Source organism: Garra rufa, chromosome 16 (assembly GCF_049309525.1).
Source record: "Garra rufa chromosome 16, GarRuf1.0, whole genome shotgun sequence".
Classification (NCBI taxonomy): Eukaryota; Metazoa; Chordata; class Actinopteri; order Cypriniformes; family Cyprinidae; genus Garra; species Garra rufa.
Window position 1 is genome coordinate 4441223 of NC_133376.1, and position 26272 is coordinate 4467494.

Below are 26272 nucleotides of genomic sequence, written 5' to 3' on the forward strand. Positions count from 1 at the left end.
TAAATTGTACTTTGTTGGTAGCCTATAAAGTCTACTAGAATGTTAAAAATGTTTAGTGTTAAAGAAATATTTTTAAATTGTTGTTTTGTAATTGATTTTTTTCTTTGAAAAGCTAAGACAGAACTGTAAAAAGCAAAAATTGGCTATTTAATTTATGCAATGGTGAAAAAACCTGGCAAAATACATGGAGGAAAAAACAAAAAAGAATTTTCATTTCGGTGCATCCCTAATAATAGTAATACTAATATTGTAGTAGTGTTAGCCTAATGTATAAGATACCCGCTTCCTTTTCCTAAGATGATGTGTTTTCATCTAAAATGAAATAAACTTTAAAGAATAATATTTAAAGAAATGAACGTACTTAAGGACAACGGACATTTAATTCTCTGTCCGCAATCGTGTGACATTCAGAGAAATGGAATGAAAATATTTATACAGGTGCAGTGCTGCAGAAAGACAAATACACTTGTTTGATTTGTTCTCTGTTTTTTTCTCTAAGTGAGCTGTCGTGTAGCTTTTACAGGCTTTTATAGATTAGTCATGCAGTAGTCTGATGCACGCAGCCTACAATCAGTACCATCATCTAGAACATGAAACTATGTAACCGTCTTTCTCTGATATGCTGGTATATTTTCAAAAGAAAATCTTTTTACAAAGCAGTTGAAACAAGACCAAGTCTCTTTTATATGGAGTTCAAGAAATGATATCAAGATTGTGCCAATTTGCTTTTTAACAGCAGATCTTGGTTGAGTTATCACAGCTTTCTAAAAGCTTGCCAGTAGTCAATACAATCATTTATTGCTGTAAAGACGACAAAAAAAGATAGATTATAAACAAGTATTACTATTGAGATACACTGAGATGCTCTTGAAAGTGAACTTGACCTTCATCCGTGGAGAACTCTCTTGAGAAGTTTGATAAAAAATCTAATTTTTCATATTTTTGTAAATGTTGGCAGACAGATGGGGGAAATCACACATTTCAAACAAGCACGTTTTCTAATCCCTTTCTCACCACATTCAGGAGGTTCAGAGACTTGTTGAAATTGTGCATAAGGAACGAGGAAATGTTGATTTTTTGCTGAATGCAGGTGATCTGGAAAAGAATGTGGATGATAGAGAATTCTCAAAAGTAAACTCTGATAAAACAGGCTTGCCCACTTCAGTGCCTATGCCGGCCCACTTTACTAATTTCGGCTGAGGAGGACCCCCCCGGTGCACTGTTTGTATGCTCTAGCGCAGACACAACCATTACAAGAAGTTGAGTTTTCTAGCTGACATGATAGGGGTTTTGTAAATAACACAAAAGAAAAAGCATGTTTAGGCAGGTCTGCTGAGTTCAGGTGGAATAGGAATGCACTTCCTGAAAAGCATATGGGAACTTAATCTTGTTAGAAAACACTGTCATGAAGTTGATGGCATGTGTCCACATACAGGTTAGAAAGATGCTTTCTCAAATGGGATCAATATTCCTTCCTGCTCATTTTTTTTTTATGAGCCTCAAGTTTGTTTATAAGATAAATACTGAAGAGTATGTTACAGTTTTTCACATTTGCTAAAACACTAAACCCCACTCTGTGAACAAATTTCCTAAACCAATTTGTCAAATAAATCACTCACTGCAAAAAATGCTTTTCTAGCTTAGATTTTTTGTCTTGTTTCCAGCCAAAATATCTAAAAATTCTTAAATCAAGAAGGATTTTCTAGATGAGTAAAAATTATTGTCTTGTTTTCAGAAAAAAGTCAAAATTAAGTACATTTTTGCTTGAAACAAGCAAAATAATCTGCCAATGGGGTAAGAAAAATAATCTTGTTTTCTGTTTGAAATAAGATTTTTTTTCTTACCCCATTGGCAGATTTTTTGTCTTGTTCTAAGCAAAAGCTCACTTAATTTTGAGTTGTTTTTCTGAAAACAAGAAAATAATTTTTACTCGTCTAGAAAATCCTTCTTGATTCAAGAATTTTTTGATATTTTGGCTGGAATCAAGACAAAAAATCTAAGGTAGAAAAGCATTTTTTGCAGTGCTCTTTCTGCAAAACCCTAAACCAGTTCAGGCAGTTTAGAAAGTTTGCAGATCTCATGCACTCATGCATATATATTTAATACACTGCGGTCATTTCAATATATTCTTGTGTACAACTGCAAGATTACCACACCAGAAGGTTTTTTGCTGAAGTAGTTGAAGTCCTCTGGCTCTGACCTAGCTCTAAGACCTGATCCTTTTGTACAAGATGATATACTTTGTATAGTAATTATTTTACGATAAAATAAATATATAAACATACACGCACTCAAAAGAAACCACACAGAAGTTTGGTAAATAAACAGACAATATATATATATATATATATATATATATATATATACACTACCAGTCAAAAGTTTGGACACACTTACCCATCAAAGAGAATGATATATTCATCAAACGTCGGTGTGTTTTCTTTCGAGTCTGTGTATGTTTTTTGAGAGTGTGTTTGTGTGTTTTTTTTTTCTTTTTTATTGCAAAATAATTACTTTATAATGTAAACATTCTTTTTTTTGTAACTACATGCACTGGACACTGTGTTCTTCATTTTTTTATGTAGTATCTAATAAATGATCTGTAGTGCGCATAGTATTGACTAATGTGTGTATGATTTGAAAGCTTTGTTTGAATTTGAGTACAGGTGAAATGGTTTTGAAAGCGATTGTTTGATTTTGCCAGAAGAGTTCTGTGAATTTAGTTTGAATTTGTATTTAAAGTTTGGTTTCAAAAAATGTCATTTTATAATGTTTTTACACTTTTGATCTGGCCAAGTAAGAAGTAGTTCATATAAGTCTGCAAGACTTACAAGACTTTCCAAAATTATAAAGTTAAACAGTACTAGTCGATTGATAGTATCAGATGATAATGCCATGTATGACATTATACTGAATGACTACCATTAAGTGGATGTGAATTCTGTGAATGTGTTATATTTCAAGATACTTTAGAAATACTATGGTCCAAAAAATTCAAAGAAAGTGTAAAACCATGCTGTCACGTTGCTTTGCGTGTGAACACTAGAGGTCAACAGTGAGTCGTATGTGATATGGATCCACAAAGAGTAAGATTTAATTCTACATGAGACAAACAGTCTTGCATCAAACTGCAATTTGAGTATATAACATTAGAAACACATTAAAATTTCCTTTAACATTTATCAACTGATCAGATCATAGAATGATCTAAATTCTCAGTTGTTTATAACTGAACTAAAAGTGGCCTATAACTCTTTAATCAAACACTTTGTGTCTTGAAGCAAATCAGTGTCATTTATTTCTGTGAATATTTTGGTACGTTTCTGCATCATGACCCCATCAGTCTGCTCCTTGAACCGTTCAAGCAGGCCATTGAAAAGACACATTGTTTCTTAAGGTTGGACATTGAGTCTGTCTTCAGCTGTGTTCACTGTGTAGGAGAGTGAGAGAGCAGTCTGTGACATTATACTGAAGCACATCACTGCTGCCTACAGACATGGGTAAGTCCAGCATTTTTACGGATTAATAGGGACGTTTTTAAGCAATTTTGTATGTAATTTGAAAAATGTTTTTGATTTGACTTATTGCTGGATAAACTAGTGCAAAGAAGGCTGAGCTTTGCATATGAAGTATGGAGAGTCAGTGATAAACTTGCCTATATGTTGCAGTACTACATTTTTGAAAGTGTCTAAATATTACTGAAATTGATACTTAACATTCCAGCAAGTGTTGTTTGCACTGAAATGCAGGTTTTACTCATAACTAACATGTTCATTGTTTTAGCTCAATGTCTTTTAATCATCTGGAGAAGCCGCAGGTGTAGGTCATTACATTAACTATAAACATGATTCACTAATGTTTACATCCACCACACATCCCAGTACTTTTTTTCTTAATTTTGAACAGTATTTTTTGTATGTTTTGTATAATAATAATCGTGCAGTTTTATTCGAATCTGAAAAAGCTCTACTGGATTTTCCTTATTTTTTCTTCTGTAATAATTTAACTGTTCTTTTTTGTTTTTTGGTTTATCTAAGTTTAACCAACTATGACCCATTCTCCTTTTAGGTTTACATGAAGTTGAAAAGTTTGGGGTCGATAAAAACTTTTAGTTTTTTCTTTTGAAAGAAGTGTCTTATGCTCATCAAGTTGCATTTACATGATCAAAAATGATATAAAACAGTAATATTGTTTAATATTATTACCATTTAAAATAACAGTTGTCTAGTTTACCATATTTCAAAATGTAATGAACTCATGTGATGCCTTTACTTAATTTGTGATGCACTTAACTTTTTAAACTTTTAACATGCTACTGCTAAGTCGAAGTACATTTAAAATTGCACATAATGAAAAAAAAATCTAAAATGATGTAAACAAACAACCAAAAATAAACCAGATATTCCTCTATTTATATAAATCAAACCAAGTGGGATTTTAACCCTCAGCATCAATGCTTGTGTGCACCATTACCCCAATTCCATCCCGAATCTTCCCCCTCTTTATTCACTGTCGTTCGTTCCCTATAGTCATTTCAGTCTGTCTGTAGGGGGCCGAGGTGGCACTGGCTCTTTGTTTGCATGTCCTTGCTGGCCCTTGTGTTGCATCGAGACAAAGGCTATTGTCAGTGCAGCCACAAAAAGACACCCTGGCTCTTGGTCCTCCTTATTTTCTCACACTCTTCATACCGTGGTACAGACCAGCTCCGTCGCCCACCCCCACAGCAGCACATGATACGGATGGAGGAAGAATGCCCACTTACACCGATCCATCCAGACTCACACACTTTGCTGCAGCTGCTGCTTTGTTGCAGTGGCACATTGCAGTGTTTCAGATTTGGCACATGTGAATGGACTGTGAATAGATGTCTATGACAGTATGAGCTTGTTATATTGTTTTGGATTTGAATAAGCACTGTTTGCAGTGTATATTGTGACAAAAATGGTGTGCATGAAACTGGTTCCCAGCACCAAACCAACTGAGAAACAGGCCTTTGTTTTGGTAAATTCTCCTAAGTCAACAAGAGTATAAATAAACTAGATTTATGTTTTTCTGTGGAAAATGTGAGAGGTGTTTGCCTGAGCAAAACCACCGTGATGCTAGAGTGTAGGGGTGGTTGCCAGGTTGTCACTATGCAGTTGTTAAAAGGGTACTTTCAAAGTGTTTTTTGATACACCAAAGTTGAGTTCTTATGGTTAGTGGTCTGTTTAAATTACTAACTGTGAGCAACTGCATAGATGCTTCACTTAGCAGACACTACTAATTATACTGGCCTACCTATTTTGGGGAGTTCATAGCACCAGAGATCCAGAAATGTCAGACTTTAAGGATCTTGCTCTACACTGTTGCCAGTTCGGGATTTTGTCAGCAAATTTAGGAACTTTCTCATTGTTGCTGGTGACGAAATGTCACTTTAGAGCTAGTAACGAAGGAACGTTGAGTTGTTTCATTAAAAGCTTATTGTGTAACTGTATTAAAAGCTCAATGGGTCATTCCATGTCAACTCAACCAGAGGTCCCCATCTCAGATTTTTGATTTTGCTAATATTTATTCTGAAGAAAGATAGACATGTATAGTGATGAAAGCCAAAATATTAAATATCATGGATGAATAATTACTGAATAATCCACTATTTTTTAGAGGGAGGTCAAAATGACAATTTTCACCTTAGATTCAGAATCGAGTTACAGGGGATTAAAATTACTTTAGAAAGATGGCAGCAACATTATCTTATTGTTGCACAAAAATGGGTAGTTATATTAGTCAAATCTGTTGACTTTAGCAATCTTTGTTGCATTATGTGCCAATGGTGACCATTCAAAAATGGGGAACAAGCACTTTTTTAAAAGTTTGCATGCCTGTAACTCAAGAAGTATTAAAGACATTTTAATGCCCTTTTAGATATTGGGTCTTAACAAACTTTGCTTTTATGGCTTCTGGAGTAAATTGTTAAAATGTACACATTTTTAGTGGTCAAAAACCAAATGTGGCTCAGTAAAAAACAATACGACACTTCTTTTATTACAGTGGAATGTCTGAATAACAAATAATGTAAAAACTGGAGATGTATCTTGTTTCGTTTTGTTCGTTTTCAACTGCATTGAACATACCAGTCTGAGTGCAATAAATATTCTTTTTCCAAAGTTTGCATGCCTATAACTCAAGAAGTATTAAATATATTGCAATAAGATTTTAGATTCTAGTTGTTAATAACCTTTTCTTTTGGAATATTAATTTCCAAGGCCCTACATCATTCAGTCCCAGAGATAGATTGCTAAAGTCAACAGATTTTACTAATATACCCACCAATCGATGGAAGCCGGGGAAGTTTTTGAAATTTGATTTGACACAGAATGTCCCCACTGTATTATGTGAGGTAGAGTGTTATGAGAGAGTGGCAGTGTGATTACCTTCATCTGATACAACATTCATTCTTCAGCTCAATCTCATATTCACATTAAAATATTAGTATGAATGTCTACTGAGGAAAGTGTTATCTTTGCCGTAATGTTAATATCCTTTCATCTGTTAAGGGTAATTTCTAATGACAGTGCTGCTATTATTTATATAAAATATTATTTATTGAATAATTATATTTAATAAACAACAACAACAGCCATAATTCCGTCAAAAGTACAAAGGCAGCGCTCTGATATACAGCATTGAATTTACATAAACATGATGAGATTTTGCCAAAACTATTTGCTTTTGGAACAAATAATACCTTAATGAGACCCAAAATGAATTATATCTTATGTTTAACCACTATAGAGACATCTGCAGCCATATCAGCCTGTAGCCCAAGACTGGTCGCCCATTGAAGCTAAGCAGTGTTGAGCCTGGTCAGTACCTGGATGTTAAACTGAGTTCCTGTGGTCATAAAAAAAAACCCAGGATGTCTTTTGAAATGAGGCGTGACCTTGGCATCCTGGCCAAATTTGCCCATTGACCATCATGGCCACCTAACAATTCCCATATACTAATAAGCTGGTGTGTGGTGGGCGTTCTGGTGCACTATGGCTATCAGCTGTAAATTCCAGAAGATCTGTTTGCGAGTTCATGAGCGCTGAATGGCTGCTGATGCCCTAAAGAACAGATGTCCAAAAACGTAGACACAAATTTTCAAACAGACGTTATCTTTATTAATAAACTGCATATTTTAACTATAAACAAGTACATTCAACAAGTAGAAAGAACAAAGAACTGAATGTCTAAATTATTCAGGAAAATAAGATTTTCTTATCAAAGTGATAAAATGTTGTGTTGCAAAATGCAGCAAGATGCAGCCTGCAGAAGTGAACATACATGGTTGTTGTCACTCATTTGCACCTTTTTCCAATCCCCATACACTGTATAAAACAACTTAAAGTTATTTCAACTTAAAAAAGTAAGTGTTCATGCTGCCTTAATTTAAGTTTACTCAACTCAAATATCCATGTTTTCATGTAGTTCAACTTAACATTTCACGTTGACTAAGCTTAAAATTAAGGCAGCATGCACACTTTTATAAGTTAAAACAACTTTTTTTTAAGTTTAGTCAACATGAAAAGTTAAGTTGTACTACATGAAAAGTGGAGTTGAGTAACTTAAAATTTTAAGGCAGTATGAACACTTACTTTTATAAGTTGAAACTATTTTTTAAGTTGTTTTTTTACAGCCAAAATGGTATTTTGCTACTAGAGGAGTACAGTGGGAAGTGCCTGGTTCCCACAGTGACGTTCAGTGGTAGTAAAACTCTTATATAGGGATGTATGAGTGCTCAAGGTGTGAAGGTGTGATTTATCAATGTTGTCATGAATTCACATACCAATGTGTAATGTAATACAAAAAAAACTGATCCTGAAGAGGCTACCCTCTCCTCATTTCATGAGTTATTGGCCTTTTTTTTAACATGACAATGATGATATGCATTCTTCTGATTTGAAAATCCTTCAGTGGACATGTATTTTACCCAGTCTTAACATTCTTGAGCACCTATGGGGGATTCTGTAGAGACGAGCTGAGCAACATTCCCTATTACAGACCAGGGCATTTGCATGACAGATGTGACAATTTGTCATGAATTTGTACACTCAGTGCCAAGAAGTTTCAGAGCAGTATACTTAAAGTTATATAGAGGATATATTAAGTACTAGAAGATAACAGATTTGCTAAATTAAATCTAGGTTATACTCATTTCTGCAATCCTTCATTTAAGCAAAACTGGCTAATTTACTAATTTTACAGAAAATATTGTCATATTTTTTGTTCTTAAGTATATGTTTAATACATTTAGATTTTGCCATCTTTCCATGAATTATATTAGTGATCATTAAGAATGTACATCGTTTATATTTATTTAGAGGGGGTGTATTCATTTATGCTGTGCACTGTATGTAATTTTTGTATATATAAATAGAGCAACAGCTTGAAAGACAAACAGAAACAAAAATAATATATAAATGAGAACAGTTTTATTGAGAATTTGGCTGAATTAAAATGGGAAACAAATGCAAAGGGCTGATACAGTGTGACAAGGATTTACCTACTTTTCATTGAAGGCATTTGGCAACATTGCTCTTGCTGTATTTAATCCAGTTCCATTTTATTTGAACAGAACGTATTGTTTGAAAGTAGCTTTAGAGAAAATGTGTGTTTTAGTGATGTCATTTGGCCCCAATGAATTTACCATTACATCAAGAAATTTCCTTTAATTTCTTAGAGCCCCAATAAGCAGCCACAGGTTGTTTTAGGAGGGAAAAATAACTGCATCAATGGTGAGGTGTTGGAGGAAAACCTTGAAGAGAACCAGACTCCTCTGGAGTCCATCCTACTAAATAATGTCATATGATTCATATAATTCAGTCATAATTCAGGGATCAGTTCTTGGACCTCTCCTCTTCTCCATATACACTACATCTCTGGGCCCCATCATACAGGCACATGGCTTCTCCTACCATTGCTATGCTGATGACACACAGCTCTATCTTTCATTCAAACCAGACGATCCATCGGTAGCCGCACGGATCTCAGGCTGCCTGGCGGATATCTCTGCATGGATGAAGGAACACCATCTACAGCTCAATCTAGCAAAGACGGAACTCCTTATCTTTCCTGCCACTGCATCTTTACAACATGACTTCTCCATCCAGTTAGGTTCCTCAACAATTACCCCATCGACTTCAGCCAGAAATCTTGGAGTAATCTTTGACGACCAATTGACTTTTAAAGACCACATAGCTAAGACTGCTCGATTCTGCAGGTTTGCATTGCACAACATCAGAAAGATCAGGCCCTTCCTAACAGAGCATGCTGCACAACTCCTCATCCAGGCCCTGGTCATTTCTAGGCTAGACTACTGCAATGCTCTTTTAGCTGGTCTTCCAGCATGTACAATCAGGCCTCTACAAATGATTCAGAATGCAGCAGCACGGCTCGTCTTCAATGAGCCGAAAAAAGCCCATATCACACCGCTCTTCATATCTCTGCACTGGCTACCGGTTACGGCTCGCATCAAATTCAAGACACTGATGCTGGCATATAGGACAGCCACCGGATCATCACCTGCCTACCTCCATTCACTACTACACATGTACACTCCTTCCAGAAGACTGAGATCCTCTAGTGAAAGACGCCTCACTGTACCACCACAGAGAGGTATTAAATCACTGTCCAGAACATTCTTGTTCAATGTTCCTGCCTGGTGGAATGATCTTCCCACCCCTCTCCGGAATGCAGACTCCTTAACAGCTTTCAAGCGACTGCTGAAAACCCATCTTTTTCGACACTATCTGACTCAATAAAAAAAAAAAAAAAAAAAAATTCTCTCTTCTTGATCCTCCCTTCTAGCCTGTTTTTCCTCTCTTTCTTGATCTTCTCCTTCTAGCCAGCACTCTTCTAACAACGCCTGATATATGGTATTTTTGAGCACTTCCTATGTTGATCTGCCTCCTTAGGATGAATCACTTGTTGTATTCCCAATTGTAAGTCGCTTTGGATAAAAGCGTCGGCTAAATGAATAATGTAAATGTAAATGTAAATAATTCAGTTAATTAGGAAACATCTGTCAACACATTAATAAAGAAGTAAATACAGTTTATGATTGCAGTCATTGCTATGATATTATGCTTTTATTGCAATCTCGTAAATCTGTCTATCATTTTCGTTATCTGTGGTTGTCATAAGTGAAGCTTGGTCCAAACTGGAGCTGGATGAAATGTGTTGTGTAAAAACTAATCTCCTTTAGTGGGACTTACAGTAAAAGGTATTTAGGGACTTATGAGTGAATAGTAATAATTTATACTCAATGCGGGACTCCACTGTAGATATGATCAAATTGGGGGGACATGATCACATTTTTTGGACCTCTAGCAGCTGCATTCTGATCTGCCACCAAGTTATGCATTATTATAATTAAGTCTTGAGTCCATGAATGCATTAACATCAGAAACAGATAGTGGTAGAAGGTGGAAGGTTGTGATGCAAATCATATAGTAAGATCTTATACATGTTTTTAGTCCTGTGAATGATATCTCTGGTTTATCAGAACTTAATAAAACACACACACTAATAATAATAATAATAATAATAATAATACAATTGTGTAAAAGACTGTTATTTGATTAAAAGATTTTATTTATTTATTTATTTATTTATTTAATCTTATGTGCAATATTTTAGTGTTGTGTTACTATTCACTGTATTTTATATTTGTGTGGTACTGTACTCAGTTAAATTACTGATCACACAGTCATTGCTCTGTAAAATACTTTCTCCAAAGTTGTCCAAAAACCAAAACAATACCCGTTCTTGTCTTAGGACAACTTTGATGAACTTTTTTGATCCACTTCAAATGTTTACACTGTTAGCTTGTAATTAATAATAATTTAAAAAATGTCATCTTGTCTCGAAGATATGTAGAGCTAAGTATCATTAAAGGGATAGTTCACCAAAAAATAAAAATGTGATGTTTATCTTCTTACCCCCAGGGCATCCAAGAGGTGACTTTGTTTCTTCAGTAGAACACAAACAAAGATTTTTAGCTCAAACCGTTGCAGTCTGTCAGTCATAGAATGGCAGTCAATGGTTACCAAATCTTTAAGAGTAAAAAAACCATACACAGACAAAACCAAATAAACCCTGCGGCTTGCGATGATACATTGAGGTCTTAAGACACAGAACGATCAGTCTGTGCAAGAAACTGAACAGTATTTATATAATTTTTTTTACCTCTGATCCACAGGAAAGTTCAGCTGTATGGAGCGCGTTCACAATAGCCGTAATGCGTCAACATGCTCTGGCAATGTAGTTGGTGAAAAGTCAACATTCCCAGATGAGTTTGCACAAGAAAACGTAATCTTTTAGTTTTTAAATGGTTGCCGGAATCAGGATAAACACAAGTAATTACCATTTTGAGAGGCCAATATGCACTATGTAAACAATGAGTGATATATATGCGCGATAGATTGCTTCCGCGTGTGCATCCACTACTATGGCAGATCACGCCGATGCATCACGCGCCGGCTGTTGTGAACACGCTCAGGAGAGTAGAACTTTCCGGTGAATCAGAGGTAAAAATACTGTTCAGTTTCTTGCACAGACCGATCGTTTTGTGTCTTAAGACCTCAATGTATCATTACGAGCTGCAGGGTTTAATTTGGTTTTGTCTGTGTATGTTTTTTTACTCTTAAAGATTTGATAAACATTGACTGCCATTATATGACTGACAGACTGCAACGGTTTGAGTTAAAAATCTTTGTTTGTGTTCTACTGAAGAAACAAAGTCACCTACATCCTGGATGCCCTGGGGGTCAGCAGATAAACATCAAATTTTCATTTTTCGGTGAACTATTCCTTCAACATAAGTGTAAGATTATCACTTTTTCCAATAATATTTTCAAATGGCTGCATGTATAAGGAAAACAGCAGGGGGCCTAATACAGATCCTTGTGGCATTTATTATGTGCAATTTCTAAAATGTCTGCTATAGGTCATAAGAAAATGAGATAAACTGATCCTTCATATGCTTTCGTTATGAATCTCAGGTTGTTATGAATGCTGTATGCGCTGTCTGGGAGGAGTGCCCTACATCTCTCTGGTGGCCACTCTGCTGTGTTTCTCTGGCATTGCTCTGTTCTGCGGCTGTGGACATCAGGCCCTTACAGAGAGCGAAAGACTTATCGAGACTTACTTCACCCGTGACCATCAGGACTACATCACCCTAGCGTATCTGTGCGTGCCAGTAGCATCTCTCACATCATCTATGTTCAATCCAGATGAATCTATTTCAATTTTTAGTTTATTTACCCATAATCTCAAACTTAACAACAACAAAAAAAAAAAAAATGAAATGACAAGTTTGAATAAAGCTTTCTAAGTTGTCAAAAGTTGCTTATTTGCTCTAGAATGTTTAGTCATTTTAGCATCATTCTGTTACAAACATGTCTTTCTCTCTCTCCTGTAGTATTGAGTATTTTCAGTACATCATCTATGGTCTGGCCTCCTTCTTCTTCCTGTACTGTATAGTCCTGCTGGCTGAAGGCTTTTACACCACCAGTGCAGTTCGGCAATCATTTGGAGAATTTCGTAGTACAGTTTGTGGTCGCTGTCTCAGCACAACGGTGAGTGATTTGCAGTGTGAGTTTCACTTTGTGTTGGCTACTTTAAAAATGTTGCACCCTCATTTTGAGGCATACGCACCTTTTTAAAGAATTTTAAAATTCTATATTAACGTATAAGGCTGCCAATTTTCAAAATGTTGATGCTCACTTAATATTTCCCATCTGATGCAACTTTTATATCTCATTTGCATTTCTATTTACTCAAAATTGGTGCATTTTATTCAGTTTATTGTTGTGTTTCCTTTAAAGGAGTCCTATTATGCTCTTTTACAAAGTCTTTATTTTGTTTTGGGGGTGCACTAGAACATGCTCCCATGCTTAGTGGTTCGAAAAACGCATTATTTTTCACATAGTTTACATTAGTACAATAGCTTTCTCCCCAGGCTGGCACAAATGGCTCAATTAGTTCCAGGTTTGATGAAGATCCGCCTTCCGAAAAACGAAATGTGTTGTGATTGGTTAGCAGTCCCACTGCGTTGCAATTGGCGAACAGCTTAGATGACATTTCAGTTTTGCCACGCCCCTTCACAAAGCAGCAACTTCCATGTACAACTGTTAGTGCAAACTAGATTTAAGTGATTCTTACGTTTTAAATATGGATAGTTTTCTGTCTATTTCTATCTTTCTGTCTATTTATTTTTTACAAAAGCGCATCGGATCCCTACAGGTGGCTTTTACTGAAAACATAGAAATGATTTGTCATTTTGTCTGGCAAAGATATGCCACCTCCTTCTTCACATTTTTATGAAAATGGATACAGTACTGTATTTTCTGGATTATAAATTGCGTGTTTTATCATTCTGAAACATCCTGCGATTTCCGAGGCGACTTTATAAAGCAATCAAGCTCAAGCACAAATCATGCACATTAGGATTGGTGATGAATAAGAAAGGGCAAATGAGTTTGTATTGAGTTTGTATTGTGCATTTTCCTGTTACCACGCCATTAGTTTAAGTATTGATTTCAATATTTAGGCTGGGCGTTTATAATAAATGTTATAATAAACAGTGAATTTGTTTTTACTTATATTTGAATTCCTTTTTCTGTTCTGAACACTGCTAAATTTACAGTCCTTTTTTGTGGAGTATAATTGCATGTTTCTAATGTTTGTAAATGTTTTGCTTATTTCAAATTATTTCTAAATGAAATGTTAAAATGTGTCTTATACATCAATAGATTTCTACAATAATGCAACTTATCTGTGTCATATAGTGCTCATAAAAAATAAACAAGATTAACGTATTATGCGGCCCCTCACTTAATGTGGAAAACTTGATGTGGCCCTCGAGTCAAAAAGTTTGCCCACCCCTGCTCTAGTCAATGCTTGTGTTTACATCAACCAAGGCTCTGCATGTGTTTGACCCTCTATACCGCACACGTCAACAGCGTGGCTCCAGCACGGATACCGGACACTTTAGTCAATGCTTGCATTTATACGAGCCACCCTTTGGCTCGCTGAAGCATCCCAGAAGCGTCTGTCCATGCTACATCGCTAAAGTTGGGCGAATCCCCACCTCGTCCCTCCCCACCCGCCAATGATTAGAATTTCCGTAGGCGGGATTTATTTGAATGATATTCTAATGGGCCGTGTTGTGACATCATAGCATCCGGAAAACAAACACTGTAGTCCAAAGGAGTAGTTTAAAAAAAACAAAAAAAAAACGAAATATCTCCCTTTGGAGTGGACTTTGAGATTTGTAACTTTGTAGATGTTTTTCATGCTCAAACATAGGCACCACACACTGACTAAAATTTAAAAAAGTGGTGAAATGCATGTCTTGAATATAAATGCATTTTTCCATTTTGTGTGACCTCTTCATCAAAAATAAAAGGAAACATGAGCATCAAACTGATAAATGTATGCATTTCTTCCACAGTTCATTGTGATCACATATTTCCTGGTTGTGGTCTGGTTGCTGGTGTTCTCCCTCTCTGCGCTTCCTGTCTACTTTTTCTACAACATGGCAAACACCTGCTACACTATCAACATCCTCTCTGAAACGCCCTCCAGCATCAACCAGCTGTGCATTGATGCCAGACAGTACGGTAATGACCCCGCAATACATTTATCATACCTTTTCTGTCTCTTGACAGCTTAGAGATTTGATATCACGGCTCTGTAACGGTGATTAAAGTCTCGCTGATGTCTTTTGAAGTGTCCTGATGTTCAGATGTTTTCAGGAAAGAGGTACCTCAATGCGCACACTTATAGTTCGGCAAGCTTGATTTCACATATTTTTGCATTCACCGTGCATAATTCAACACAAGTGCATTGCCACAAGAGGTGCTATTCTGTGCATTAGAGAAAGAGGTAAATAGGTGCTTTCAAACTGAAGGTTCAATGCAGAGAGGCTTTTTACTAAAAAACGTAACTTATTTTCTTATTAATTTCTGATTTCTTAATAATTAGTCAATGAGAATCGAATGACAGCTGCCTGTGGTCTTCCAGTAGTTTACAACATGGGCAGTTTGGTGTTAAATGTTTAGTGTTTAATGTTCAGTGGCTTAAATTCTTGAATTTTTTCACCTCTGAAAAGTTTTTTTGGTTGTTTTATATTTCATACATAATAAGACATAATCAGTGGCAACAATTTTTTCATCATTTATTCTGTGAATTGGAGTGTGTGCAAATGATTGTTGGTGATTGTAGTTTTTTTTTAACCAGTCATCTCAGCAATAAATGGCATGTGAGTCTAACCAAACACACCACCTCATGTTGGGTCATTTATTTTATTTTATTATTTTATTTTATAGATTTACTCCAAGAATACATTAAAATGCCATCATACTTAATTGAATACATGTCTTTGAGCTTTTTTTTTTCTGAATTGAAATATTTTAGATTTTAAACTAAAACGTCAGATCTACTTAAAACATGTTTAGAATTTCATGGGGAAAATATTTAAACAAAACTGTTTCACTGCTTATTAATATTTGAAGAATTGAAGAAGAAAAAAACAGGAAACTGTGTCAATGATAATAAGTCACAAATTATCAGACAATTAGACTTTTTATGGCAAGGTGAGGTTAATTTTAGTTGTCAAATGTGATGTGGTGTAAATCCTTGAAAAGCTACTCTTGTCTATGAATGAATAATTAGTAATCATTCTTCATATAATGATTGATATAATGAAGATCAAGATGTAAGGACATACGTTCTACTTTAAAGTTGCAAAATGTCTTAAAAAATGTTTTTCAAAACCATATGAAACAATACAAATTATACAGGGATTACAATTATACAGATATACAGATTTTTCTTTATCGTGGGCATTATTATTGTTGTTGACCTGAATGTGCACACTGTGACAGCACACTTGAAATGAATTAGCTAAATGTCTGCATGTGTTTCCGGCCTAACAATGTAAACTCTGTTGTCTTTTAATATGGTGTTGTTTAAACTGACACAAATTTCAGTAAAACATCATTGTGCCTTGATCTCTTTAACACTGTTACTCTGTGTTTTATGTCTCTGTCTCTCTAAGGTTTACTTCCGTGGACCGCAGTACCAGGAAAGGCTTGTGGGATGACCCTGTCTAATGTCTGCAAGACAAGAGAGGTAAGACGTGGCCCTGGGCGACGAACGATTCGATGTCTTCTTATAATTCTTTTGAAAACCTTCCTCAAAGCTTGTCAAACCCAAAGCCAAGATCAGATGTTCATGCTGCGCAGTGAGTGTTTACGATGTCACTTTTCTGACTTGTTTTTCAGTTTTTCTTGACCTATGATCTCTACATTGCTGCCTTCGCTGGAGCGGGGATGACAGTCTTGGCTCTGGTGAGTGTCCAGAACAGAAGACAGTCACAATGTGTTCTCATGACGCCATTCCTGTAGGTGTCGAGGAATTCTGTTCCTGCATTTATTAACCTCTTGTTGGGGTTGGCTGTGATTTATTGTTGTCAGTTGTGGTTAGAAATGACTAGGATGACTGTGAGAACTGTTTTTCAGCTTAAAGGGATAGTTCACCCAAAATTGAAAATGTGATGTTTATCTGCTACCCCAAGGGCATCCAAGATGTAGGTGACTTTGTTTCTTCAGTAGAACACAAACAAAGATTTTGAACTCAAACTGTTGCAGTCTGGCAGTCATATAATGGCAGTCAATGGGATCCAAGGTTTTGAGATTTAAAAAAAAACACACACAAACAAAACTAGGGATGCACCGAAATGAAATTCTTGGCCGAAACCGAAAACCGAAAAAGAGGAAACCAAGGCCGAAAGAATTATGCCAATTATTAGTACCATTGCATTTATGGCTATGACTGTGTACTAATTTTACTAAAATCAAGGCATTGCAATTGCATAAATTAATATTAAAGTTTCAAAGAATAAATCAATTATATTAATTTAAACAATTATTATCAATCCACTATTATATTACTTAAATAACATATACATATATTTTACTGCCTTTGTTTAAATTGTTTAATTGTTTAAATTTTTATGACACATTATCTTGTGGATCCATCAGTTCACATTTACAACTCTACGTGTTTCTCTTCCAGCAGGAGGCGCTGTCAGAATGGTACACAAAGCAGCGCAGCAAATGACTTTGAAACGTGCAGCGCTCAAATTTATTCAATGGATAGCCTTTTGAAGTTTCATCGCAATTCTTGTCTTTCAGTCCCCACATTTAAAACCAGCTGAAATCATAATTAAGACTTTCTTAACCCCTAATAACACTGCAGTCATCAATGAAAATTAAGAGCTTTATTTCAAGAACCGACATTCAAAAACAAACCTTACACAAATGCGCCGATCTCTGCTCTCATCACTGGCTGCCCGCACGACTGCAGACACACCCCCTCTTGAAATTTCGGCATTACAAGTTTTGCAAATCGCTATCCGTGGGTCTTTCTCAGATATACTGAAATAGGTCCACACTGCAGAAGTGTTGCTTCAGACAAGCACGTGCAGGCTGTGGTTTCTGTTTTGCGTCAACATGCTGTTTCGGCCGTGTTGTTTCGGTGATACAAATCTTTCGGCCGAAAACCGAAAATGCACTTTTGGGCCATTTTCGGATGAAACTTTTCGGTGGCCGAATATTCGGTGCATCCCTAAACAAAACCAAATTAAACTCTGCGGCTTGTGACGATACACTGAGATCTTAACACATGAAACAATCGGTCTGTGCAAGACACTGAACAGTATTTATATCATTATTTACCTCTGATCCACCGCAATGTCCATCTGTCCTGAGTGCGTTTACAACAGCCGGCACGTGACGCGATCTCCCTGCACTGTAAACGCGCAACAGATTGTTTCCGCGCATGTGCTCTACTGAAGAAACAAAGCCACCTACATCTTGGATGCCCTTGGGGTAAGCAGATCAACATCACATTTTCAATTTTGGGTGAACTATCCCTTTAAAGGAGTAGTTCACTTTCAGAACAAAAATTTACAGATAATGTACTCACCCCCTTGTCATCCAAGATGTTCGTGTTATTCTTTCTTCAGTCGTAAAGAAATTTGTTTTTTAAGGAAAACATTTCAGGGTTTTTCTCCATATAATGGACTTCTTTTTGTACTTCCAAAATGCAGCTTTAAAGGGCTCTAAACGATCCCAGCCGAGGAAAGAAGGGTCTTATCCACTGATCTATATAATGACTGGATCGCTCATTGCGTTCTAAACTGCCGTTAGGCAGTGAAGCCACCGGAAGTGTTCGATCCGCCATCTTACTATTCCCTACCGGCAGAGCGCGCCATTGATTTACATGCAAACCACTGACCTAAAATTACCCGATTTGAAGCATATCATTCGCACAGGATTAGTTTTTAGGATATGTGTATGAATATAAAATTTTACTTAAGATGATATCTGGAATGTTTATGGGTTTTCGGGCTGGATAAGTGATATATTGAAATCGTTTAGGTGGGTGTGTCAGCTGCGCACTTACAGAAACAGGTAACTGATCCAACACTAAATGTATTTCTTTAAGCAGGAAATAATAACACGTAACCATATATCTGGTATTAGTATCTGAAATTGATTCGATTACACAATAAATAATACAATACATGCCTGTGTTACTATATTGCTCGTTGTATTGAAATTTAAATCTTTGAAATAAAGCTTCATGTCTTTAAGTCCGTACCAGTCAGCGGTATATTCTCCGAGTTATGGTGTGCATATTTTTAATGTGCCTGATTGAGCAACATCTATTTCAGACTCTTCAGATCAGCAAATTCTGTGGTGATTTACTAATATTACCGTTTCCATGTGAGTAAAATGTATATATGTTGAATTAATTATTAATTTAACGAACAAATCATTAACTGCTTCAAAATGAATACTGATAACGTAAGTATTGTTGAAACATGCAGTTACTTTACGAATAAAAGCAGGCTATAACAAAATTACATAAACAGTGAATAGCAGTACTAGATGAATTAAGGTATATACAAATGATAACTCTTCATTCAGATTTATAAATGAACACTTTGTCTTTTGTAAACATGTTGAATGTCCGATGTTTTTGTTTATCTGATGTACGCGACTGTAATGTAGGCTATGTGAACGTACATTTTATTAAGCAGAGGGAATTCCCGACATTAAACAAATAACCGTTTGCATGCTTAGGACGTTTGCATTGTGAAAATGTACAGTGAGACTTAAGATATAAAAACGCTGACTTGTTATGTGATGTGTTCTCGATAAAATCTTATAATTTCCTATTCATTCAATAGAATGTAAGCGAATACTAGGGAATACTAATATGGCGACGCGGTGGCTTCACTTTTATGACGTCATGAGCAATCCAGTTCTCTATTATCAGTGGTCTTATCTAGCAAAACGATCGGTTATTTTCTAAAAAAATTACATATTTAACCTCAAATGTTCGTCTTGTCTAACTCTGTGTCTACTCTGTGTAGAGATTAAAAAGCATATCAATTGTAAATGTTTTTTTAAAAAAACTGATTGTTTCACTAGATTCTTCTTCCTTGGCTGGGATCATTTAGAGCCAAACACAATAAACTAAGTAAAATTTGTTTTGACTAAAATGGTTTGCAAAGTAAAATAGCACTTTATTTTATTTCAGAAAGTATTTTCTACTCATTTTGTTGAACATGTGAAATGGCAGACTAGCGTATCGTCCCAGACCTAACAACATCAAATCGCAATACTTGTAGAATTGAAATTCTTAAAGGTCCCATATTGTACACATTTCTGGAGGTTTATTTTAGTTGTTGATGTCCTTAAGAATATATATTTGCTGTATAAGTGCCAAAATCCATCTCAATATATTTTTACAGCTCCTTTTTTAGGAGCTCTGTCAAAAACAGGTCGATTTTGGCCCATCTAATTAATATTCATGAGCCTCTCTTCTGATTGGCCTGTTGTTTTCTGAGTGACGCACAGCCAGGCCAATCACAGGTAACTACGGTCATGTATCGTTGTAGCCGAACCCAGAGCCATAGAGAGAGCCTAGGCTGCTGATACTCAACACGATATTTCAGAATGATCATTAATGTTGTTTCTTTTTCAAACACCGAATGCAGTTACATAACTGTTGCTTTAGTAAAGCCCCTTTCACAATGTGCGCTGATTCCGGAAAATTACGGGAACGAGCGCTGTGTGAACAAAAGCCAGAACCATAAAGGCAGTGTTGTAGTGATGATGCACGTTATCATGCGACTCTTCACAACGAGAAAATACATGCAAAGTCGAATGAAGCAGCAATCAGGGAGCTCCTCACGATCAGCGCTGAAGCACAGTTTGTTCAGGTTAGTTTCAGTTTAGTGACACATACCCGTCGCATTACATCTCACATCCAAACGTCACATGTCTTTATGGGTTGTGTGTAAAGCACGCACAGATTCCGGAAAACAACTGTGAATGAACCAAATCAAACAACTCCGGAACAAATCATGGGACACATTATCCGTGTATTTACCAGAATCGCTGTGTGAAAGAGGCTGAAGTTGACGTGCCAGTGGTCTCTTATATTCACGTTGTTCTGAAGCCTGTGCAATGAAGTAGTTTCAACATCTATCGACTGAACAGGGTTTTCTCCACTTGTTTCCGTGTTGTTGTTGCTTAGCAATGTTATGGACGTGATGTTGTCTGGGTTTGACAAAAGGAGGGTGGGACGGTGGTTGGTGCTCGGGGAGGTGACTGAAGGCGGTGACTGAGTAGATCGGCCGTCACATCTGTACGGAAGTCACAGCGGCTCGTAAAAATGATCAGCTACTTTAAGCAGGCTGTGTGCAGTTTACTGTGGATTGACTGTTTTGAAACTCATATGGTAGTTACATAGCCCCTAGAAATTTCGATTTTGACCATATGGGACCTTTAAAAAAAAATTGCAATGCATATTATATCGGCACCCAGGTTCTTAGCAACATAGCACCCTGCCAACCACTCAGACGCTGTGATAATTTCATTGCAATGTGGTAAAACCACTCTGAACATCACACAGCAATGTGATGAAAAGTAGTGTTGGGGTAACACACTACAAGTAACGTGAGTCACGTAATCAGATTACATTTTTCAAGTAACTAAGCAAAGTAACAACATTTTCAGTTACTTTCTCAAATATGTAACACCAGTTATTTTGTTTTCCATTCATTGACTGACAGCTCTCTTGTCCTCATGTTAAGGGCAATGGTTGTGTGTGCTGTGTAAACATGATGGTACTATAGTTCTAGACTACATGTAAACCTGCATTTACTCATCTCACTGGACCTTTCTCACATTTCTGGGTTTCTCTTAGTGGAAGCCGTCATAGTTTTTTTTAGTTCAGAGCTTTATTAATCCCCATGGGGCAATTAATTTACAAACAAAGGTCAAAAAAAGGTCATTAAATAAATCGGCTAAATCAACTAAATTTGTTACATAGACGTATTGCTTCAGGCACAAAGATAAATTTGTACCGATTTGTAGAACATCTAATTGACCTTAAGCGTCGCCCAAGGGACATCCACTTAAAATAATAATTCAAAGGGTGTGTGTTGTCTCCTATTATTTTTTTTTTTTCTCCTGTATTTGGTGTATTATGAGTATTTGTATGTGTTTGTTAAGTGTTGTAGATGTGAAGCACCACAAAAGTTGGATAAAATACGAGAGCAGTGAATAGCAAATAGCAAAATATATTTTTTGCATTCCCATTTGCTCAAATAGGAAAAGAAAACGTGTTGTAATATGGTTAAAAATCAAGACCAGTAAAAGCATAGTAATTTTTTGGGCAACCACCTACAAAACCCTGGCATTGCGGGTTGGGTTTTCACAGGGAAACACCACCGTTTTCTGATTAGTCTCTGGTCACTGGGTCACATTTATTATCTTCTGTTTCTGTCTTTCTCTCTTCAGCTCACATACACTGTGTCCACCACCTATAACTTTGCAGTTCTGCGGTATCTGGGGAGGAAAGGCATCAGTCCACGCTGCTAACGGTTGTTCTGTCCTGGTGTCCTTCTACGGTCAATAACGGCACCATATTGGAGCACTTTAGAATTTCTTATTTTCTTCTTTTTCACAACACAACACAATTTCCTGACACTCTTTAAATTATTATTATTATTATTATTTTATTTTTTATTTGATGTAAAGATTTACAATTTTGGAATCTTTGCTCCAAACTCTCTTTCATCTGATTTACTGCTCCTGACCACTAGAGGAAATATTCTGCCTTCAAGTCTCCTGGTATGTTATAATTATGCTAATGTAACAAAATTAGCTGTGTAACACATTCGTTGTCTGTGTATTTTATCTAGTAGTTTGGTCACAAACTGTGACTAACTGGCTAAATGAGTCATGTTTTCTAGGCAGCTTATTTCCTACACTGCAAAAAAATGATTTTCTTACTTAGTATTTTTGTCTGGTTTTGCCAAACATTCTTAAATCTAAAATACTTAAGATATTAAGCCTTGTTTTTTTAGAATGAATAACTAAATAAATAAAATGAATGAATACATAAAATGTGTTATTTTATGTTTAAACCATGAAAAATATCTGCCAAAGGCAAGTAAAATAAGCGTGTTTTCTCTTTAACTTAAGATTATTTTTCTTACCTCAATGGCTTCTTGTTTTAAGGAAAAACTAACACTATTTTGATACTTTTTTTCAGAAAACAAGACTTAATATCTTAAGTCATTTTGTTTCTCAAATAAATGTATCTTTATTTAAGAATTAGATATTTGTACTATAAGAAAATCTTACTATTCTTCAGCAGTACACAAACATTCACAGTGTACACTTAAATTATGACCAGTAGCAAGCTTCTGCTGCCATTATTGATTACAATATTGAGTTGGGGTTACCATGCTTTCATATCATAAATATGATCATGCCAACATGACTTGAAGGCAGCTAGAAATATTTAATTCGATTTTTACCCTTTTTAGGTCAATAATACATTCCTTTTGTTTTTGAAATCTGACAGGTTTGAGTTCAACTTATTGTACCTGCTATCAAATGCCTACTATCAATTTTTTATAGCTACTATATGAGTCCATTTAAAACAGTCAGCTGGTCTATCCATAATTAAAATTACTTGATTGGACAAAATATACTTGTTTTAGAAAATAATAATTGGGTAGTAATACCATACTATAAAATAATAATTAGATGCTTAAAAAAAATCTAATGGTGATGATGGCTGGTTTCCATGGTGACATCCCTCACATCTGGTTACCATGGAAAGACACAGCAATGCGTGCTGTTTTCTTGTGACCCCAGCACTTTTTTTTCTCACAGCCTTTTGACAGGACTGAGAAATGCCTAAACAATAGATCAGCCCCTCTTTGTTAGACGAAAGCCCTGGCACAAACCCATGCTAGGGGTCAGTTTACGCGTCAGAAGATATCGCCCACTGACAAAGAGGCTTCTGGGACTTTTCAGCTGCTTGAATAAAAGCCTTTCTGTGACCGGTGCACAGATGCGGCTAATGATGTTTGAGCAGGTATTTTGCTGCAGAGGCTGACGTTACTAATAGTGTTTCGTGGCTGGGATATTTCACTGAAAATCGAGAGCAAAAGACACTTAGGAAGAAACAAAAATGGAAAAAAGCAGCCTTATCAGCCGTAGCTTCATTTTGTTTGTATTCTATATATATATATATATGTATGTATATATATACAGTATCTCACAAACGTTTCTCAAGGGACAATACTATAGAAATTGAACTTGATATATTTTAGAGTAGTCAATGTGCAGCGTGTATAGCAGTATAGATTTACTGTCCTCTGAAAATAACTCAACATACAGCTATTATTGTCAAAATAGCTGGCAACAAAAGTGAGTACACCCTAAGTGATAACAGCAGTATGTTGATTAACCATGCAAAGCCACATGTCTTATATTCTTCATGTTCATGTTTTTGTCTGCTTGACAGGACAATTCAAAGTTGTGTATCTTATATTAGAGGAATTAAAATTAGGTGCTTTACGTACAGTTCCCTCATACTGACCACTGGATGTTCAACATGGCATCTCATGACAAAACACTCTCTGAGGATTTGATGATGAACCGAGTTACACTACAGTGGTCAGGGTCATACAGAGGTTTTCCAAGATGGTTTCCATTCAGAACAGGCCTTGCAAGGGTCGATCAATGAAGTTAAGCACTCGTTCTGTGTGTCAGGTGCAGAACCTGGCTTCAAAAAACAGATGCATGAGTGCTGCCAGCATTGCTTTAAAGGTTGCAGAAGTAGAAGATCAGCTTGTCAGTGCTCAGACCATACGCCGCACACTGCAACAAGTCGATTTGGATAGGCGTCATCCCAGAAGGAAGCCTCATCTGAAGCTGGCTCACAAGAAAGCCCACAAACAGTTTACTGAAGACAACCTGCCCAAGAGCATGAATTACTGGAACCATGTCCTGTGGTCTGATGAGACTATAAGATAAACTTGTTTGGCTCAGATGGTGTCCAGCATGTGTGGCGATGCCCTGGTGAGGAGTACCAAGAAAATTGTGTCTTGCCTACAGTCAAGCATGGTGGTGGAGCATCATGGTCTGGGGCTGCATGAGTGCTGCTGGTACTGGGGAGCTGCAGTTCATTGAGGGAAACATGGGTTCCATTATGTACTGTCTATTCTGAAGCAGAACATGATGCCTTCCCTCCAGAAACTAGGCCGAACAGCAGTTTTCCAACATGATAACAACCCCAAACACACCAACAAGATGATAACTACCTTGCTGAGGAAGCTGAAGGTGATGTAGTGGCCAAGTATGTCTCCAGACCTGAACACTATTAAGCACCTGTGGGGCATCCTCAAGCGGAAGGTGGAGAAGCACCAAGTGTCTAACATCCAGCAGCTCTGTGAGGAGTGGAAGAGGATCCCAACAACAACCTGTGCAGCTCTGGTCAATTCCATGCCCAGGATCATTAAAGCAGTGCCAGATAACAATGGTGCTAACACAATATATTGATACTATATACACAAGTTCACTTAGGCTGTGCTCGCTTTTGTTGCCAGCTATTTTGACAATAATGGCTGTATGTTGAGTAATTTTTAGAGGTCAATAAATCTATACTGCTATACAAGCTGCACATTGACTACTCTAAAATATATCCAAGTTTCATTTCTATAGTATTGTCCCTTGAGAAGATACACTAAAATGGTTGCTGAAATGTGAGGGGTGTACTCACTTTTGTGACATACTGTATGTATTTTTTTTTCTTTACAAAAGGCAACCAGTTCAGTATGTTTTAATTTGATTATTTCATCCTGAACATTTTGTTTTTAATGCATGTTGGATGCTTGATCATCCCCTAGCGTTTGGTGAAAGCAAGATTTTAGTGTAGATTTAAAGCAGTAGTTCACCTAAATACTGTTCACTGTCATCGTTTACTCACGCTTATGTCGTTCCAAACCCATATCGCCTCACAGAAGGAGATATGTATGACTAGTGCACTACATTCCAAGTCTTCTGAAGTCACACAACTGAAATTAAAGTTCCTTGAAAAACATGCTCTTCAAAATTGTCCTAAATTGTCATCTGTGCTTCATCATATTTGAATTTGACACAATTTTAGGGACATTTGGGATGACTGATATTAAACCTGTTGTAATGCATCCTAAAAGGCTTTGAATGTGGTGCACAAGTCATGTGGACTAATTTTTATTCTCTTCTTATAGAGCGTTTTCTATCACTGTATAAAAAGAGCAACATGAACATTTATCGAAATATCTCCTGTTTTGTTATTTGGACACAGGTTTGAAACAACGTGACTGAGACAAATAATATGTGAACTGTTAATGCTGTTTTGTAACTCTAATTATCAGGAGATTATTGTAGTTATTGTATAACGCATTCTTTTGCTAAAATGCCCAATTAATCAGTGATTTGTTTTTATTCATCAAAGGGCTTATTCCATAGGTTTATTATTAGCACTAACAGCATTTCTTAGATTATGTTTTGTACAGATTTAATGCTTAATTCACCTCAGGTTTCTTATTTTAACCTGCTGCTTGGCTGCACAGTTTGTTGTTGTATTGTTACTTTAGAAAGTGATGGCTGGGAGGTTTAGCAAGAAAATAAAGATTCAGTTGTATGTTAATGTGTTTTGTTATTCATAGATTCACTGTCCACTGCACCTAAAAGCATGGCAGCTTGTTTTAAAAGAGCGTCATCGGAGAGAGAAGGAGGAGAGGAGGCTGCACGCTCTCTTTGGCCAAGTGTTAAATGAGCACAGAGGAAGTCTCTGTTCTCCTTATTTGCTTCACACAGCT

General features: G+C 36.4%; 1 protein-coding gene across 1 annotated transcript; it reads left to right on the plus strand.

The window, feature by feature from the left end:
* Nucleotides 1–3366: 3366 nt before the first annotated feature.
* On the plus strand, nucleotides 3367–26100 carry plp1a (proteolipid protein 1a). The gene is made up of 7 exons (XM_073820506.1): nucleotides 3367–3500; nucleotides 12024–12210; nucleotides 12443–12599; nucleotides 14477–14645; nucleotides 16085–16158; nucleotides 16311–16376; nucleotides 21909–26100. The coding sequence occupies exons 1-7, from the start codon at nucleotides 3497–3499 to the stop codon at nucleotides 21987–21989; spliced, it is 738 nt and encodes a 245-aa protein (XP_073676607.1). The 5' UTR covers nucleotides 3367–3496; the 3' UTR covers nucleotides 21990–26100.
* Nucleotides 26101–26272: the final 172 nt, after the last annotated feature.